General features: G+C 47.1%; 1 protein-coding gene across 3 annotated transcripts; it reads right to left on the reverse strand.

Annotated features, from left to right (window-relative positions):
- Positions 1-167: 167 nt before the first annotated feature.
- tax1bp1b (Tax1 (human T-cell leukemia virus type I) binding protein 1b) lies at positions 168-17,756 on the reverse strand. 3 transcript variants are annotated; one of them, XM_023802550.2, is made up of 18 exons: positions 17,677-17,756; positions 16,350-16,548; positions 9,718-9,820; positions 9,147-9,331; positions 8,747-8,905; positions 7,059-7,207; positions 6,762-6,852; positions 6,176-6,361; positions 5,639-5,890; positions 5,347-5,520; positions 5,175-5,265; positions 4,970-5,088; positions 4,661-4,786; positions 3,297-3,383; positions 2,077-2,260; positions 1,811-1,959; positions 1,426-1,499; positions 168-923 (listed from the first exon to the last, which is right to left on the reverse strand). In XM_023802550.2, the coding sequence occupies exons 2-18, from the start codon at positions 16,524-16,526 to the stop codon at positions 722-724; spliced, it is 2,508 nt and encodes an 835-aa protein (XP_023658318.2). In that variant the 5' UTR covers positions 16,527-16,548; positions 17,677-17,756; the 3' UTR covers positions 168-721. The 3 variants fall into 3 exon arrangements, with proteins under 3 accessions (XP_023658318.2, XP_072572100.1, XP_023658319.2); XM_072715999.1 differs by having other exon boundaries at positions 1,426-1,496; positions 17,567-17,716; XM_023802551.2 differs by having other exon boundaries at positions 17,567-17,716.
- Between the last annotated feature and the right edge of the window lie 1,040 nt (positions 17,757-18,796).

Below are 18,796 nucleotides of genomic sequence, written 5' to 3' on the forward strand. Positions count from 1 at the left end.
TAGATGTGCTGAGAGTCACTGCCCCGAGTCACTGTCCCGCCCTCATACTGCTAAATATAGTTTCTGGATGGCTACTCCAACTATCCCATCCATTTGAGCCCATTCAGAATTACTTATATGGTAGGTGATTTAATTTGACCATTTAAAAAGCAATCAAGGAACAGGAATGAGCTTTTTTTCATATAAAATTTTATTATTCTGTTTAGTTTTACCATGAACCAACAGTGGGAATTAAACAGAAGATCCAAAGGCTTTATGATAGGATTAGTTTCACAGACGGCGGCTTTTTGTATCACATACAAGCGTAAAAATCGGAGCTAAAAGAAAACCTGTGTGATGGTAGAAGAGACCAAACGCACTCAAACCGGTAAGATAACACCAAGCCGACGGTGAGGAAAACAAAAACATCTGAACTAAAGATCGCACACTCACAGGAGTCACTATCTTACCAACTCCACGACGGCAACACGACACCCCCACACGGCTGATACTCTTCAGTTCAAAATATTCATGTGATTAAGACCCAACTCACGCAATAAAATGAGGGTTACTAACCTGACCTGCACTCACTGACACAAAGAGAAGCAGAACTACTGGTGTCATTAAGCTAAATCTTCTCGTTTTCAGTGCATGCAATTAGGTCATAAAGGTGTATGCTTAGCGACACGGGCAGCGACGCTGACGCGGTCACACCCCCCGCTCCTCTGCCTCAGGGGGGGGCCTAGTCGAAGTTGAGCGCTTCGCCGGAGAAGTGCGTGAGCACGTGCTCCTCGAAGGCACCCTGGTCGCAGTCCAGTGGGAACTGCGTGCCGCACATGGGGCAGACCTTCCAGTGGCTCTCCACGTGCTCTTCGAACTTGCTCTGCTCGTAGTTGGGGGGGAAGATGACCTCGCACAGCGGGCAGCGCTTCTGGACCTCCGAGCTGCGAAGAAAGGGGCGGGGAATTGCCCCACACCCACATCTCACTTTCTGAAGCTTATGTGGACAATTAAGGGCATTTTACTACATTATTTACTAAGCCTTTAATCCAAAACAACTTGCACTACTACACTTTAAGCATTTATTAATTTGCTCCACTTTAAACACTTTTTACTGGGACATTTTGAGTTTAGTTCCGGACTCGAGACACACGGTAACATGACGGGTTTTGAACCTATAACCTCTTGATTGTCAGATCCATTCTCCCATCTGTCAGGCTTCAAACCGCGCTCTCATAAAAAGATCCCCGGTGGCTTGCTGATGCCCCGAGAGGCAGTGTAATAAACAGCATGTGTCTGCCTGGGTGGGCCCCGGAACCACTGGCCAACCTGACAGCTCTGCCTGTCAACAGCCTGCCATCAGCATCGCGGTCCCACTACTGGGTTCCCGTGGACGAGGAACGGGCCAGGAGCGAGCCGGCGTCCTCTAACTCTGAAGTAGGTTACCTGGAGTCAAAGCGGAAGGGGGTTTGGGTATCCTCCACAAGGGGGCTGCTCTGCACTTCGTCTCCACCTTCCTGCTGGATGTGAGAAACGGCAAGATCACCTCGCAGGCCGAGGGCCTTGTGTGGTGCCCCTGGAGAGGATCAGGAGCTTCTAGGCTAACAGACTAGCAGCCTACAACTGAAGACACAGGAGGAACATGGAGCCACGCCTCCCTGAGTGAGGACTAATCATCCAGACCAGTGGACTCATCCCGCAACAGCTCGTAAAACTTCATAATATCTCCCAATACACCTCCTGTTATAATACTGAACTTGGCCCTATAATCTAACATGCAGCGCTGTGGACAGACGGCAGGTCTTCAGTACGGCCCATCTGGAGGACTCACATTGTTCTGCTCGTCAGGGTCCTCCAGGCCATCGGGCCGGCTCGGGTTGGGTGACGGCTGGATGCAGACGACATCGCTGTCCCAGGAAGGGGGTCCAGCAGGGGGTAGCCTGGGGATCTGCTCCAGGGACAGTTCGGCATCAGAGCCATCTGACGATGGGGAAAGAAAAAAACGACATTGAAAAATCAATGGTGTGATGCCTCTAAACCAAGACGATAGTTCAGTGTCACACTGGTGCCATTCGAGGGGGAATAGGGAGCCCCCACCTTGAATATGTGGGGAGCTGTAGGGGTTCCCGAACTGCAGGTCCGCGGGAAGCCCGGGCACAAGGGGGGTGAGTGGGGGGTCCTCGGGGTACGGCAGCGGGTAGTGCAGTAACACGGGCGGAGTCCTCTCTAAGCTCTCGCTCTTCGTTTGCTGGACCACCTCCCTCTGTGCCTTTTGCAGCTCCTGCAGAGACATGATCATGCAATTTGGAGTCAAACTACAAGATGGGGAATCTCAAGCTCGATGCAGGATCTCAAAAATTCTGTACAATCTTAAAGTGATGGGGAATAGAGATGGGTGCAGACAACATGTTTACTAAGGGCTTAAACAGTGCAGAAAGATCATAGGGGACTTTTCATGAGTGACCAAACTGGCATTTCTGCTGCTCACTTTCATTGAATAGTGAGCAAATATATTTGGTTTGCAAGAATTTATCAAGTGTCTTTTAACTGACAACAAACTAGAGCTGTTTCAGGAAAAGAAAGGCCACAAGCTTTATTGCGTTATCTGTTCATGCCAGGCAGCTGCATTTATTGAACGACCCAGGCAGCCCAAAAGGAAAAATGACTTGACTTTCAATAAAACAAAACCAGCGTCCCCGATTAAGAGCTCTGTGTGTGTACAAGCGCACACACATTCATTGCATGGTAGCAGAATTTCAAAACGGCACTTAAATGTGTATGCGACTACGGAAACTTAGCGAGCAGTACACGACTTTTACGTCTATAGATACAGCAAAACGTACCTTGTCATACACACGCCTGAAAATGCTACAATCAAACTCAGACTCCCTACGTCAATGCCCTCCACTGCTTCCTCAAACAATACATCACACGCCTGTAAACGCACGGAAAACCCAGACCAGTGGACTCTCCCACACACACAGAGTTAGCTCCTTCATTAAAAAAAAAAAACTCCTCTCATTTTCAAAGGAATTTTAAGTCTGCTTTTTATTGACGTTTTTTTTTTAAAGGCGCCAATTTCATTTATTGAGTCTGAACCTCAAATTGGGTCATTTTACCCTATGAGCGGTAAGTGTGTTACCTTTCGACTGTGTGGATCTCACTGTGGTCCGCAATAATTGAATGGAAAATAAGAAGTCACTGACTTTGCTGGTCCAATTAGAGAGCAATGATAAACCAAAGAGTGTCTGCGGGCCAAAACACAGCATTCTTAGCTCAAAACGGCCACCTCCAGACAACGGGACTCCAGCTCTTACCTCCTCCAGCTTCTCCTTCTCCTTTGTGAGCACAGCAAGGCTCTCCCTCAGCTCCTTCACCTCACGACCCTTTTCGGCCACTTGACTCTGAGATGGAGAAACGGTTAAAGGACCAAGCGGGCTCACGAAACGGCTCGGTGCCTCCCCAGGGCTTGGAAGACACTGAGGAGATAAGAAACCTGGAGCGTGAACCCTGGGTTTTAAAGTGGATCCTGAAAATAAAAACGGCTCCAAGCTGCAGTTTGCATGATGGACATATTTACGTGACAAACATCTATAAAAGTATTCCATCCCAGGACATGCACAGAGCTGACATGAAACACTGCAAGCCAACAACTGCATTAGAGACCGTAGCCTTGACATAAACAGCCGTAAAAGCCGTCTCCCAAATCGCCTGTCTGTAAACCTTGCGTTTGTGTATTTAGACTCCTCCAAAGGTGGCATCAAAGAGCAACTCTTCATCTAAAACAGCCATAAAAACATCTTTGAAAGGATGCAGGCTTCGGGGACCAGTGGGTGCTGGGAAAACTACTCTCATGGAGACCTGCCAGCCCCCACAGCTCTACATCTTTACTGCTAACAGACTGATCTTACCGTTGTCTGAAGTTCTTTCTTACCCATACTTACCCAAGTAATAATCATGCTTCTTGGCCATGTAAATATTAATCCTTCCCCTCACTAACCTATTGGTCATATTCTTCATTATAATTATGGACACGAGGATAACCCATGTTTTAACTAGTCTACTAGTCACATTCTGCATTATACAACAGTCAGCTCCAACCAAGAAATCCAACTGGACGAGAGGCTTTCTGTGAGTGATAATCAGAAAATAACAGCACTCGGACATTTCATCTCAGACGTACCACTCTGCTTACAGCTGTATCTAAAAATCATTAATGGAAACATACAAATAAATGTAAATGATCCAAAGCCTTTGGGAGTGGGTGAGTAGTGGGTGAGTAGCATTACACTGGAATGTTTGAGGTCCTTGGCAATTTTGAGCAGTTGGCTGGTGGGAATTAATTTTTTTTTGCAGAGGTGCATAAATGTTTAAATAATCAAGCAAAATATTATCTGTTGTGGTTTATTAGTTTTAACTTAGAAGTGCTACTCGATGAACTGTTGTATAAAAGCAATAACATATTCAAAGCTGTGCGGCTGTACTCCAATATTTCATGGCCTGTGGCCTCGTGCCTAAGAGAATCACAGCCGTGATATACTGGAGTACAGCCGTGATATACTGGAGTACAGCCGTGATATACTGGAGTACTCGTATGTTACTGCTTAACTATAACACCTGTCCTCGTTGCATTGACCTTCTCCAGAGACCAAAGCTGCTGTTGATCGTGTGGCCGTCTGACCTTATAGCGATCCTCTTCTGCGGCCACCTGCAGCTTCAGGTTCTCGTTGATCTTCAGCTGCTCCTTCCACTTCGCCTCCATCTTGGTCAGCTCGTCTGCAAACACACTGCTCCGTTCCTTCTCCTCCTGCAGAGCATGACACAGAGCTTTCCCACCAGCTCCTGTCTGGCCGCATCACCTCTTCCTGACGTTACCAAGCGACGCTGATCCGGCGCCCAGTTCGAGACCTTTTGTGTGACAGGGGCTGTACCACATCCACGCAGTACATCCACGCAGTACATCCACGCAGTACATCCACACAGTACTTACGCTCAGCATCTGCTTGCATCTCTTGTACTTGTCACTTTTCTCTACCACTTCCTTGCTTATGTCTTTGAGCTTTTCCTGAATCAGTGTGTCGAGCAAGACGTCCACTGAGGTCGCAGCTCCTGCACCAGGGAACATCAGACACGGATCAGAGGGGTCTTCTTCTGATCTGGGAGATGGCTGTAGCCGACTGAGGAGATGGGGCTACCTAAGGTCGACGGCTCGAGGCTTTTGGGCGGAGGGCTGGCCGTCACGTCCGACACCAAAGCTCCAGAGGCCCCCGGACTTTTCTTCATCTCCTGGAAACAGAAAAACGATGTCAGTGGGAAACTGCCACTGGCCTCATGAGTAGCCACCAGGGGAGCAGAGGCGGGACTGACCTCCTGCTGCTCGGAGAGTTTGGCCACTTGTCTCTGCAGCTTCTGGCACTCCTTATACTTCTCCTTGTAGTGTTCTCCAGCCATCTGTAACCTCAGCTTCAGGTCTTCCACCTCCCGCTGAAGCTCTGCCTCTGTAGCCATGGTAACACTGGGCCCCATCTCCTCACAGCTCCCCTGCAGCAGAGTGCGAAACTGCAGTCAGCACAGTGCGGGGCGGAGGAGCTGGAGACGAAGGGTGAGTTCAGGTGCGTCGTACAGGTGCGTCGTACAGGTGTGTTGTGCGGCTGCGTACCGCTCTGTGTCGAGTCGCGCCCCTCGCCCTGTCCAGCTCATCTGCCAGGCGGCCGCACTCTGCACAGGCCTCCCCCTGGCCTGTACGCAGCTCCTCCAGCTCCTGCCGTACACGGTACAGTTCCGAGGCACTGCGGTCACGGGCGCTCGACGCGTCCCTTAGCTCTGACGCCAGCATGGCAGCCTGCTGGCGCGTCGACTGCAGCTGCTCCTCAGCCTGGCGCAGCTTTTCCTTCAGCGTGTCAGTCTCTCTCTGCCACAAAAGTGCATTACGACGCATTACTACAGACAAACGCTAATGCATGCTAACATGCTTTAACACACGCTAACATACGTTAGCGCATGCTAACAAATTCAGATGCATCTGCTATCTCTGTAGTACCCCATGTGTTGTCAACTCAAGACTCTTAAATGGCCATGATCGCCTTGCCCTTATGGGAGACACAAGCCACTGGGCATGGCTTTTGTGTTTGTGGATAGAGAATCAACTATGCTGGATCTCCTGGTTAAATGTACTTCTCCCGTGCCTCGTAAGTACCGTGGCTGAGGCCTGGGCCAGGATTTCCCGCTGCAGCTTCTCCTTCTCCGCCACGCAGGCCTCCAGCTGGCCGACCTCCTCCTTCAGCTGGACGATGGTGTTCTCCTTGTTCACATCCACCGACTTCAGCACCTGGAGCTCAGCCATCAGCTTGGTGTTCTCCAGCTCCCGGTTCTTCAGGTGAACCTGTGGTGACAGGAACGCAGAACCACTCTTAAGACATTCGTGGCTGTGTCAGGCAGGACGTGCAACTGGACACAGATACCAAACAGGAAACCTGGTTCTAGATCTTCACATTAAATTACCTGCCTGGCACCCAGAGGGGAACCACAAACAGTGTGGAACGCAAAAAGTCGTTTAAACAGGAGAACATAAAACAGCTGGATTTAATCAAACAAAAGGCAATGCTTGAGTGTGTCTGGTTGGGCAAGGCGGTGGAGGGGTTCTGTATGGTGTAAAGAGGTGGGGGCCGCAAGGCAGCGAGGCTCAGAAAGGCAGCTGTGCAGACTGGCTGCTGACACTGCGCAGACGAACAGGAGTATCTGCATGAGTTACGACACGCATTAAAAACCAAGGGCCCATTTACCTTATAGAGGCCCTTCTCGTCCCGCTCGTTCTGCAGCTGTGTCTCCAGGGCATCCTTCTCCTGGGTTAGCTTCTTCACCCTGTCCCTGAGGCTGTCCAAAAATGAAGACAATCACAGCTACGCCGGTGTCCCGGCAGAGGAGGAAGAACACAGTCCCCCTGCGGGGATCACAGGCCGACAGAACCATCTGGAAAGTTTTGTGAGGGCAGCATCGGTGGCGTTTAAGGACGACCGGGCAGCTTTGCATGCGGGCGTGCCGCTGTGACACCCGAGAACGGGAGCGACCGCCCCACCCACCAGTCCAGCTCCGTCTCCTTCTGAAGCCCCTTCTGTGTGACTCCGATCAGGTCCTGCTCCAGCTGGGCCACTCTGGAGGCTTCCTCTGCGTGCCTCCTCTTGGCCTCCTCCCGCTCCTCCTGCAGGGTGCGCATCGTGCCCAGGAGCTCCTGAAGGCGGCAGAATTTTGAGGGGAGCATCAATATGGAGAAGGAACCATGCAGGGACTACAACCAACTTATCTGGGGAAGACTGAAGACTGGGACGGGGGGGGGTCGGGGGGGGGGTACATCAGAAAGGCAGAGAATGAGGAATTACGGCATCCTTCAGGAATCTGGAGGAAACTAAGCGGGAGGCCCAAGGCGATCGTCAATCTCGGCGTCGCAAGAGGAGGAGCGGCTCCACAAAAAGCGCGACGCAGGTCTGGAATCCGACCCCCTCCAGTGGGGGCCGAGCCCGGCTGAGTCATGACACCCCTCTGGTCCTGAGATCAGGGCCCATTCATCTGGGGCACAGGCGGCCACGTGGATTCCTGCTCGCTGAGGTGCATGACGGCTCGCTCCCAAAAGGCTGCCAGGCCCGTCTGCCTCACATGAGTCACACACGAACACGCACACGCACATGCACACGCAGGTTTGTACTCATATCTTTGTGGGGACCATCCATTCATCCCTATGGGGAAAACTATAATCCCAACAATGATGACCTTTAACCCCTACCCTGCCCTAACCTTAACCATAAGTAACCAAACAAAATACAAGGTTTTGGCATTTTCATTTTTTCGATTGGGGTCACAGAACCAAACAGAGATTGGATTTCCCTTTACGGAGACTGAAACATGGTCTCCATAACGTCAAAACAACAGTGTATCTCACACACACACACACACACACACACACACACACACACACACACACACACACACTGACACCATGGAACCTTCTGTGCGGATTGTGGAGCATGCGGGGGTATTGGGGGGGTGGGGGGGCGCAAATCTGAGAAACACTGAGCACAGCTGTTCACAGCACGCTCAGTCTAAAACTGTGATGCAGGATAAAATTGCACTTCTAATCTCCCCCCCCCTTCCCGATCCCAAAGATGACTACTGCAAGGAAGGTGGGGGGAGGCGTGGTCAGATGATATACACAACAGAGACCACAGAGCATAATAAAAACAAGGGGGCACTACAAGGTAAATGTGACACAAAACTATGAGCTTCTGAGAATTTATCAAAATGACCTTTTTTAGTATTTTTTTTTAGACACTGGCCCCCACTTAGTAACCGTGTAATGTCAAAGAAACACAAACCCATGGGGGGGGGGGGGGGGGGGCAGAAATCTGACTACCACTTCAAAGGCCTGCTTATATTACCATTACACTCTGGGTTTTCTGGATAAATCTAGAATGCATTTTACTGGATGCAGGCAAATATAAACAGGAATGTCAAAAATCAAGTATCTGGAAACCAAAGTGTTGTCCGTGTCTGTCTGTCTGTCTGTCTGTCTGCGGCGTCTTCGCGTCTTAACCGCCTCCAAACTGCATCTGCAATCCACTGGATTTCTTATTTATCACAATGTCATCACTTTGCAAAGATAAAATAATAAAAGTTGTAGAACAGAGAAGCAGAGAGTGACTCGGGGGGGGGGGGGGTGGGGGGGTATTTCTGCAGGATTTTCCCATGTCTCCCACCCCCCTCCTCTGCCACTCACCTGGTTCTCGGTCTTCAGCTGGCAGCATGCCACCTTCTCCCTCTCGCACGCCCTCTCCAGCTCCTTCCGCTCCTCCAGGATCTGCTCCTTCTCTTTCTGCTTGTCAGCCGCCTCCTTGCTCAACTCCTCATTCTCCTTCTGAAGGTCCTCCAGCTTTTTCTGCAGGGAAAGGGTTTGCACCGCTGTCCAGCCATGATGCGTCTCGCATGAGCACAGCAGCTATGGTTTTGGCCGAGGGAGTTTTTCGTGATCAGGCACAGAGGGAAAAGTAATTGTGCCCAACTTCACTTGACCACACTGGGTATATTAAAAGATACCGTCGAACACAAGGCTGTTTGTGTTTGTGGTTCATGGCTCTCACCCCTAGATTCCCATTACTGCTGTCACTTTTTCAATTCACCTCTAAAAAGCCGGCCTTGGTCGTGACCACAAGAATGTCGGAATTGTCGTCCTCCATGGTGAGCAGGTCGTCCGTAGGGGAGCTGACACGGAACTGGAACGGCGTGCTGGCCCCGCGGATCTCCCCCTTGTGAGTGACGTAGCAGAACTGGTAAAACTCGCCGTCATCTCCGGGAACGTAGTATCCTGGATGGAGGAGAGGGGGGAGGGATGGTGATGCAGAGAAGCACCTGCTGTCTCTGGTTCCTATGGTGATGCCTTTCTAATGCCAGCTCTCCTGTCTGAATCCAAAAATGGACAAACTGGAAAAACTGGACAAAAAAATGGAAAACGGGAAACTCAGCCAAGAAGCCAGTGTGCCCCCCCCCCAAAATTCATGGATCTGACTCACCTTAATCTGGGTTTAGGGTTACAGTGGGGTTACATTAAAAGCAGGAGGCCATGGAAATGAGTCAGGAGTCTAATGGCCCAAGTGTAGCGTATTTCCTAGGCGCAGATTTCCCGGACAAGGAGCCCATCCCAGAAAAATAAAAATAAAAAATGACGGAACCACACAAACAAACCAACTTTACCTTGAAACACCAAGCTTCTGGAGACCGTCGTTCCCTCCACGTGGTTCTCCGGCAGCGGCGACCACAGGAACGTGTGGTAGTCTCGCGCAGAGCTCCAGCCGACCTGCAGAGGACAGGGCCATTTCGGGGATGAAGGCGAGGGGGGAGGGGATCCCCGGCTGCACCAGACACGCCGTCACACGTAGCTCCTTTAACTCTGCAAGAGCCTGAGGCTTCCACCGAGAACCAGACCTGGCAAACTCATTCCAGGGGCGCCAGACCAGTTTAAACCCAAAAAGCAGCTTCTGTCTACTAGATAATGTATTACAGAAGGTGTTTGCACTGACTGCAAGTTGTGCCCCTAAAACAGGGGGGGGCAATCTCATCCACAAAGGGCCGCTGTGTGTGACCTGTAAGTCAGCTGTTCAAACCCAGGTGTGAGGACTCTTCAGCCAATCAGTCCTCTAGTTAGTAATCTAATTAGGGAGTGGCAGTGAAAACCCGCATACACAGCGGCCCTTTCTGGGTAAGATTGCCCACCCCTGCCCTAAAAAGTGTTTAGCTGTCAGATTCTACAGATTTTATATAGATTTCTACTAAAATCAGGTCACTTCAGATCATTTTCTCCAAGGAATGGACGAGGAACATGCAAAATCTTCTGGTTTGCCAAGTAAAAGAAAAAGAAAAAAAAAACTGGTTTGTTAAGTTTAAAAAAAGAAGCACTTCTGAATTGAGTTTCCAGTCTTGTAGGTCATAGTCAGAGGTCACAGAAAATTACCAGTGGGAATCTTACAATCACCACACTAAATATTCCTCTTTGGGCAGCGCAGAGAATTTGTAAGATACAGAAATGGATGAGGTTCGGTCTTATAATTCAAATATAATATATATTAGTTATTTCAACATATCTATAAGAAACAAAGCACAATCGACAGGTGTTCACTTTGAAACCAGAGTGATTCTGTCCTCTGCAGTGCACAGACTTTTAATCTATAACATTTCAATAGAAACTGCAACAGAAACAACACCTGGTGACTCATTGTGCACATAACCATTACTTTAACAAATAAAAAAAAAATCCCCTTTAATGTTAGCAAACTTGGTCAAACAGCCTTGGGGGCCTTCGGCAGGTGCAAAAAGGTACATGAAATATTACATCTCATACGCAGAAATATATATCAAACAAGACATCTAATAGGCATACGAATGCCTTAGGAAACATGCCGGAGAGTTCTCTCTGGCGGCTGCGCTGGGCCACTGCGCTGCAGCTTCAGACAGGAAGGAGAAAATAGGTGAAAATTTTATACATACTTCAAAATGGAAACCGAGGCGTAATTATAGGAATTTTATGTGTTGTTAACTGATGGCTGATGAGGGGAGTACAGAAAATACATCCATAATTTCAGCCTTGTGCCATAAAACTGTCAGACAGAATCAGACTCAAGCAGAGGAGGCTGCATTTCCAAACACGTGCGGACAGTGTGCGGTGAACCTCCACGAGCGCACACGCGTGCGCACACGCATGCGCGCACACACATTCACAATCCTGAGCTCCCAAATCCAGGGGGTTGATCTCGTGTAAGCGGCTGCTATCCTGACAGCAACTGCATTGGTCTCCATATAGATTTTTCCCATTTTTCCTTAAAAATGTCCAGGGTCTGATCTTGTTTCTCAAATAATGTTTGACATCCAAAAGTTGTACCCTGGACTGGGGGAGTGGGGGGGCTATTTATTAGGTACCATCCAGTTGATGTTGATTCCTGGTGACCATCCCTTCAAAATGTCTCGTCTTCTGTCTGGTACTTCAGGTTTTCCCTTGGTATGCTCACTGACAGCAGACATGTAAACCACAGGGTTTCCCACAGCATGCTGATCCCATCCATCTCGTTGCTGGTCATTATCTTCCTCATTTCCAATCAACTTTCCTAGTGCATTATGATCTGCAATGCACCATGTCTTTTCACATTATGTCCAAAATTAAGACTGCTTCAATCTGGTAATTTGTGCTTCAAGTGAAAATTCAGGCTAAATTTGATCAACAATCCATTTCTTGTCTACAGTATTTGTAGAAGTCCCCAAGACCTAAGTGCAAATTCATTGATGCTGATCCTGTCTTGTTTCTTCATTGTCCATAAGGAGTCATAGAGAATACCTCTGAACACCTCTGATGTTAATTCTAAGAGATACACCACTTTTTTCTAGGTCCTTCCTTACAACTAGCCTGCAACATATTTCTTGACTGCTGGACTCTGTTGTCCATTAATTATGGCTACAAGGTACAGGAAGTGATTAAAACCCAAACGTCATTAGCGAGGCGAGCACTCAGCCCTTGTTAGAGTGTCACAGACTCAGAGGCGGACGGGGGAGAACCACGTCTTCAGTCCCAGGGCCAAACTGCGTCATCTGGACTGTAATGACATTAATGGGCATTCAACTCAACTGACAATAACATCCAATTAAAAACCATCCACAGTCAAATCTGTACATGCGGAGTGGGCTGAAAACGGCCTGCGAAGCCGGCGACACGAGCGGGCGCCGACACGAGCTTCCGACATCAAAAGGCCAAATCCGTTCGGATACCGGATGTGACTGCTTGGCTCCCCGAAGAGAAGAGCTGATCGTAAATAACTGCGTAATTGCACGGCAGAGGACTGCAGGTGATTAGGCAGCCCAGACCACTTCTTGGCAGCAAGTACACACAGGAACAATTTGTTCGAATAAATACAGAGAGATCTCAATAAATCAGGGAGTTAAGTCACACTCAGTGCCGAGCTGACAGGCTAATTATAAACTCGCTGTTTGGATTCTCCCGGGCGACTTGGTCGACTTGTCCCAACGGTCCGAGCGCTACGTGCGGAGCTCCTTTAAGAGCCAGCCCCCGTATAGACGAGGCGCATCAAAGGGCTGACGGAAGCATTTCTGAGCATCCAAACCCCAGAACCCATCCCCTCCCCCCACTTGAAACAAGTAACATACAGAAATCTATCAGCAATAACAATAAAGTGCTAAAATCAGTTCAACAAGAAATCACATCATAGAACTGTCATGTATATTGACACAGTCACATAAATTATTTAGGTTATCCTTCATAATTAATCATGAAGCAAAGTCATTAATATACACTTTCTAGGTCCTTACAGGTTTTAAGCACACTGCATACAAGATCTAAAGCAACCGTTTACAGATACTTCTTGAAAGCATATTTCCATTATGTCCATTTGATTTTATTTTCATAATATGTAAAGATTATAAAGTTACATGAAGTTCTTAACAGCAGGAAGAGATGCTTCATGAAAAATGGTATTTGTGCTCAGACTGCAATCACTGTAATTCTGCACGCTGCTATTTTCTGCAACAGGAATGAAATCAGAGCAATGACTTTTGAACCCATACAGTCATACAGAAACCTTGGGCAAAGATTCAGACACAGAAGCACACTTGGGACATTCTTGCCTGGCGGGCAAGCAAGGAATTTAGCGAGAAGGGAACAGTAGTGCAGGGGTCAGACCAGTCGCCTGCCACTAGGGGGCGACTGCATCTCACCACAGCGTAACGCTCAGTGATAGAACGTGGCTGAGGGCGAGTGACACATCAGCCAGGTATGAGGGTTTGAGCGCAATGCTGCCTGGGGCTTGTCTGTCATAGCAGATAGGGTTGTGTGAAGGATTTATGGGTCTGCTTTCTGCTTTCCCAGGGTTGCTCAGTACAGACCCAACAACCACCCTGAAGACATTCAAATCACTTAAGACAGTATAAAATATCTCTGATTCTGTTACCGTGTTACTAAGAGAAGTGTGAATAAAAAATACACACACAAAGTGTGAGGCAAAGTTTCAGTAACCAACTAGTCATCAGATATGTTCTGTTGCAGTTCCAGAACTTGGCACTTGGGTCTCAGCAGCCACATTTCGGCCCCTCCAGAACCGGACAACAGGGGGGGGAGTTGTAGGTGTGGGGAGGGATAAGTGCACATTCAAGTGAACATTTAATCTCAGGCGGGATTTATGGGGCCAAGCTCTTCATGGTTTCTCTCCAAGACGATAATGCCTTTTTATGTGGTCGAATCGCCTCCCTCCGCAATTTCACGAGGACGGCCTCAATTATGTAACGAAGGCATGCGAAGATGGCATGCCCCACAAAGGGCCGCCTTTGACGCGTCACAGAAAGAGAGCCCCAGCACCTCGACTTTGAAGGGGTCAAATTAGAGGCTGGATCACAGGCCACACGTCCCGGTCCCAGCATGCCTCACCTACGGGTCTATGCCAGGCTCCTCCCCCCTCAACCCACATGCCATGTATAATCAATGAGTGCCACTGAGCTGCAGACCACCCTCCGCAGCTATCAGAATCAGCCAGAGCTCCCCCCAAACCTGTCTGCCTGTCAACCATCATATTTCATTCTTCCCCAGTACAACGGCGGTTCCGCATTTGGTCGTCATACCAAATAAATCTACATTTCAGAAACTGCCTTTCAGGCAAGCTGTCCTAATCTCAAGGAGCTGAACGGGCCATTAATTAAAAGCTACAAAAAAAAAAGAGAGAAGCCCCAGCATCAAACACATGTAGCGCTTTTTCCTGGAGCTCTAACAATCAAGCGTTTGGGATCCAACCGGCTTAACCCCCTGCGGGACGCCTCACGGCCCCACCCGCTCATATACTGCCATCCTCAACCTCGGCCCCCTGTGGTCCGGCTCTGTCAGCAGCTGCTCCGCCCAAAGTGGACACACAACCTGTCGTTTCACTTTCCCTGAGAAGCTGAGAAACATCTCCTACCTACCTGCGGCACTGATTTCCTCAACAGCAGCCAGACCCAAATCCCTCCACATATTTACTGCCAAACAGCACAATACATGAACTCACACTGCTAAAGCTCAAACCCAAAAAATGTTGCCCCATTCAAACAACATGCATGAAGACACAAGACAAAATAATTTATTCCAATTGGCTGCTGTTAGATGACTTAATATACATGCTGTTGCACCATTCAACCTTCACATAGACCTTATTATAAGTAAGTAGCTATGCTTTAAATCAAGCTTGGTGTACCTTCATCTTTCATAGCTTTCACTGCATTAATTGTTATATTAAGTCACTGCTGCTGGCAGCACAAATTAAAACCATCTAAAACCTGCCAGACTCTGATCTTTGGTGGATCAGGAAAGTTTTCTCAACTTTGAAGGCCAAGGAAACAAATCTGCATGTCAAGCATTCACTTCTAACCAGACTCTCAAGAATGCGACAATCCATATGCCCGCGACTGTAACTAAGTCATGGTTATCTATAAATAAATATTTCAGCCAAGATGCAATTCCAGTCTGACAAAATCCAGCAAAGCAACTGTGGTTTTCAGCAAAAGCCTGGCAGGAGTCGGATGCTGAAATGGGACGGATAACCACTTCAGAAGCGCTCACGCCTAAAATCCTCTACGGACTCATGCCCGCTAAGCAGTGCTAAATAAGGAATGCTTTACACTGGCTCCAGAAAAAAAGAATTCAGAAATTTCACCAAAATCCATAACTGACTATGCAAGATACAGGCCAACATCCTACCACTCAGGGGAGGAGCTCAGGTGCAAAATAACTGAGGCGTAAAGAAAACTCTGAAAGCCGCAAACTGTACCCTGAAAATTACTGAAGAAAATCAAGCCATCTGGGCCCAAACACAAACTCACAGAGTTAACCGTTCTGCTTGAGAAAATCCCACTGAAATGACTAAGATGTACTCTGTATACTTACCACTGAGTCATCAGGCATCATCATTCACATCAAATATGCTAAGAAAGTTAATGTATTAGCATCATATGTTGTTTCTGATTTACTATTACATTACAGGGGATTTTTCCATCAAACAGGTTGCCTGTGAGAACCTTTGCCATTCTTACAGGCACAGTCCTCTTACCACTTTTTTGAGATCCTAATTATATATTTAAAACCTTACTAAGGTGGTCTTAAGTGGCTGAGTATTGCAGCAGGCACTACAGCATACCCAAAAACCAACCTTACATCTCACAATTCACTGCAAAACCAATACTGCCAGTAACACAACTTCTGCATTTTACTCTAATAATGAGATATGACTATACCGATATACTTGGTACATACTTATGATCTTAGGAAATCCACCGATTGTTTACCATTTTTTAAAAGTTTTTTCATAAGTGCAAGAAAATGGAAAAGGGTGATGAAAAGACATATTAGAGCAGGGTTGGGCAGCCAGATCCTTGGAGAGCCGCTGTGGGTGCAGGTTTTCGGGATGCCCTCTCGATCAGTTAATAATAAGCAGTGGTTCCCAACTCCAGTCCCGGAGACCCACTGTTATTGGCTGATTGAGAGGCCATCCCAAAAACCCGCACCCACGCCGACTGTCCATGGATCAGATTCCCCACTCCTGTATTAGAGCCAACAAATGGCCAGGGCAGAATCTGTCAACACAGAATCCATCATCCAATATCAAACACCTCAGCAAATTTTTCCTTGCCGTCTTGTTACACTTCTGCCATTATCTAGGTAGACTGAAGTGGAAGAAGTTAAGGTTCTTCTGTTTGGGATTATTAACTAAAAGAGGTCCCCCGGAATGACTCAAACGAGCCTAGAGGCTACAAAACAGTAGAGGAGTAAAGGAAGACAAGGGTATAGGAACGAGGACAAAACTGACCTTAAATATGCCGACCCAGTCCTTGGGATGTGGCTTGATGTATTGGCTGAGAGTGTAGCTGCACTCCAGCGCCGCATGGGGAAGATAACTCTTCCCCATGTTCTGGAAGATAACATGGGCGAAGTTGGAGGTTTCCATGCCACTGTTAGCCAATGTGCCTTCGTGGAATAACGCCATTCCCCGGTCCAAACAGACACTCCTGGAGCACAGGTGAAGCGGAGGATGCACATCATGTCATGGTACCAAAGCAGTAACCCCTATCTGTTAGTGAGAGGTCTAACTGGCAGTGCATGAAAGCTCTACAACATTACGAACTCATCAGTATGTACTGTAGGATAGATATTCGTACTGGGGAAGTTTTAAAAAATACATTAAAACATATTTTAATATATTTATTATATATTTAATATAAAAGCTCAAGAACTGAGCGCAAGTGACCACAGATGCATAAAGACAGAGTATAAAATATACAAGTGTCCCATTTTTCATTTTGTCCCACTTAACCAATTTTTACCCAATAAATATGGCTAAGAATGAACCATAAATAATGAAGTGAATAAAGTTAAGGAGTTAACTGTCATTGTTGATACACCACAGCACACAGTGCACAACCAAGAATTGTGTCCTCTGCATTTAACCCATATATAACCTATTAATTGTATCGTCAAAAAATAACATATTATCAATGTCTTAGGATCAACAACAACGTCATGGGCATTTAACTTTCGCTGGTAGAAATTCTGGGATTCAAAATACGCAATTAATCATGGAAAACCCGGCTGATTCTTCCATGTTTTAAGGGTCCGGCTTAAAAGTGGAAGCGATCGGATTACGGTTGGGGAACAAAGCCTGTCACGTGATCTCCCATTACGGGCGGCGGTCCGCTGTATCGCATAAAACTACCTCAACATAGATAAAATGCGGCCTGTGACGTCTGAAAAATCGACCTTTTCCTTTAAGGCCCATTCCACAGGCCAGGCCGTTAAGCTCCAGGAAAATAACTCACGCAGCTCGTACACGCTAGCAGCTAGCCAGTTGTCGCTAATGTATCATACGATGTAAAACGTCAAAACTTCACTAGCTGCCTTTACAAATATTACCGAGGGCCGGTAAATAGAAGACACTGGACACGGACAGTCACAAACACATTGTTATCTGAATTGTTTACATTCGCTCAACTAACAAAAACTGAAAACACCAGAAATGTATACATTTACCGAGCTAGTCAAGGATACAACACATTATAAACAACGAACCAAAAGGATAATTAAAACAATATAATTTTCCACGTGAATGTGTGTAAAACTTTATCTTCAACACTACTGACGCAGTTATCCGGAGTGCTGCTCTTCTCGCCGTCTTCCTGAAGTCTCAAAACACGATGACATCACTTCCGGTGTGGCTCGCGCTACGGCTACGAGCTATTTTGTTTGATGTTATGTTTCATTGCATCATGTGCATCTTCCCCAAATTACATGAATTTTTCCGAAATATCGGGACAATGATGTTACATTTACCATTTTTCCATTTAACGTTTACGTGGATATACACAGTATTTGGAGGGTTACTTTTGAAATGTAGTAGTAATCAGTAGAAATCAGTATTTCACTTGTTTTATGCATGACTTGTTCCTTCAGTAGATTCCAAAGGTTTACAGAATTAACAGACATAGTAACTGCTTGAGATAAAACATGCGTCACGATTCATTAATGAATTAACATGTGATCAGTATGTAACTAAGACTTGTTTTTTGGTTAATTGATACATAAGTAATAGCATAATACTACATTGTTTGTGCCCCCTGAAGTGTTATCACATATTTTTCTCAGTAAATGACGGATTACAGTTACATTATTTTGTGATTTCATTACGTCTTTACGTAATTACTCCCCAACACTGGTTATGCATGTCTTTTCATCTTTAAACTGCTTATCCTGGACAGGTTTGGCTGGAGCCTATTCCAAGTAGCACAAGGCGTTACACCAGGGGTCTCAAACTCCAGTCCTGGGGGGCTGGAGCCCTACACAGTTTTTGGTTCACCCTCATTTAATACACCTGATTAAACTCCTTGTGCTAATTACCACACAGCTCTTGAGCTGAATCATTTATGGTGGAACAGGGAAAAAACTAAGCTACACAGGGCTCCGGCCCCCAGGACTGGAGTTTGAGACCCCTGGTCTGTTATATTAGTTTGTTTTAACTGAACTAGTGATGACCAACAATGGACGCGTTTTAATGACAAACTTGTTTTGCAGCAAATTATATATCCGGTACTAATTTCACCTTTTCTCCAAACGTCATTCTTGTAATGGAAACTATGATTCGGGTACTGTAAATTTGGAGGGGGGTCACACACCAGTCAATTGGTGTATTTCAAACAAGGCGCGGATTTAATCGTTTAGAATGAAATCAACCAGCGGTGAAGAGCAATCGTCCAGACAAAACTG

The sequence above is a fragment of the Paramormyrops kingsleyae genome, chromosome 9, assembly GCF_048594095.1.
Source record: "Paramormyrops kingsleyae isolate MSU_618 chromosome 9, PKINGS_0.4, whole genome shotgun sequence".
NCBI classification, from domain to species: Eukaryota; Metazoa; Chordata; class Actinopteri; order Osteoglossiformes; family Mormyridae; genus Paramormyrops; species Paramormyrops kingsleyae.

Bases quoted from the DNA above. Each gene is read 5' to 3' on its own strand.
- tax1bp1b (XM_023802550.2), bottom strand. From the start codon at position 16,526: ATGGCGTTATTCCACGAAGGCACATTGGCTAACAGTGGCATGGAAACC. The intron at 2,261-3,296 runs GTAAGAGCTGGA...ATGTCTCTGCAG, and splicing joins AGAAGGAGAAGCTGGAGGAG to GAGCTGCAAAAGGCACAGAG. The intron at 1,960-2,076 runs GTGGGGGCTCCC...CCCCATCGTCAG, and splicing joins CAGCTCCCCACATATTCAAG to ATGGCTCTGATGCCGAACTG.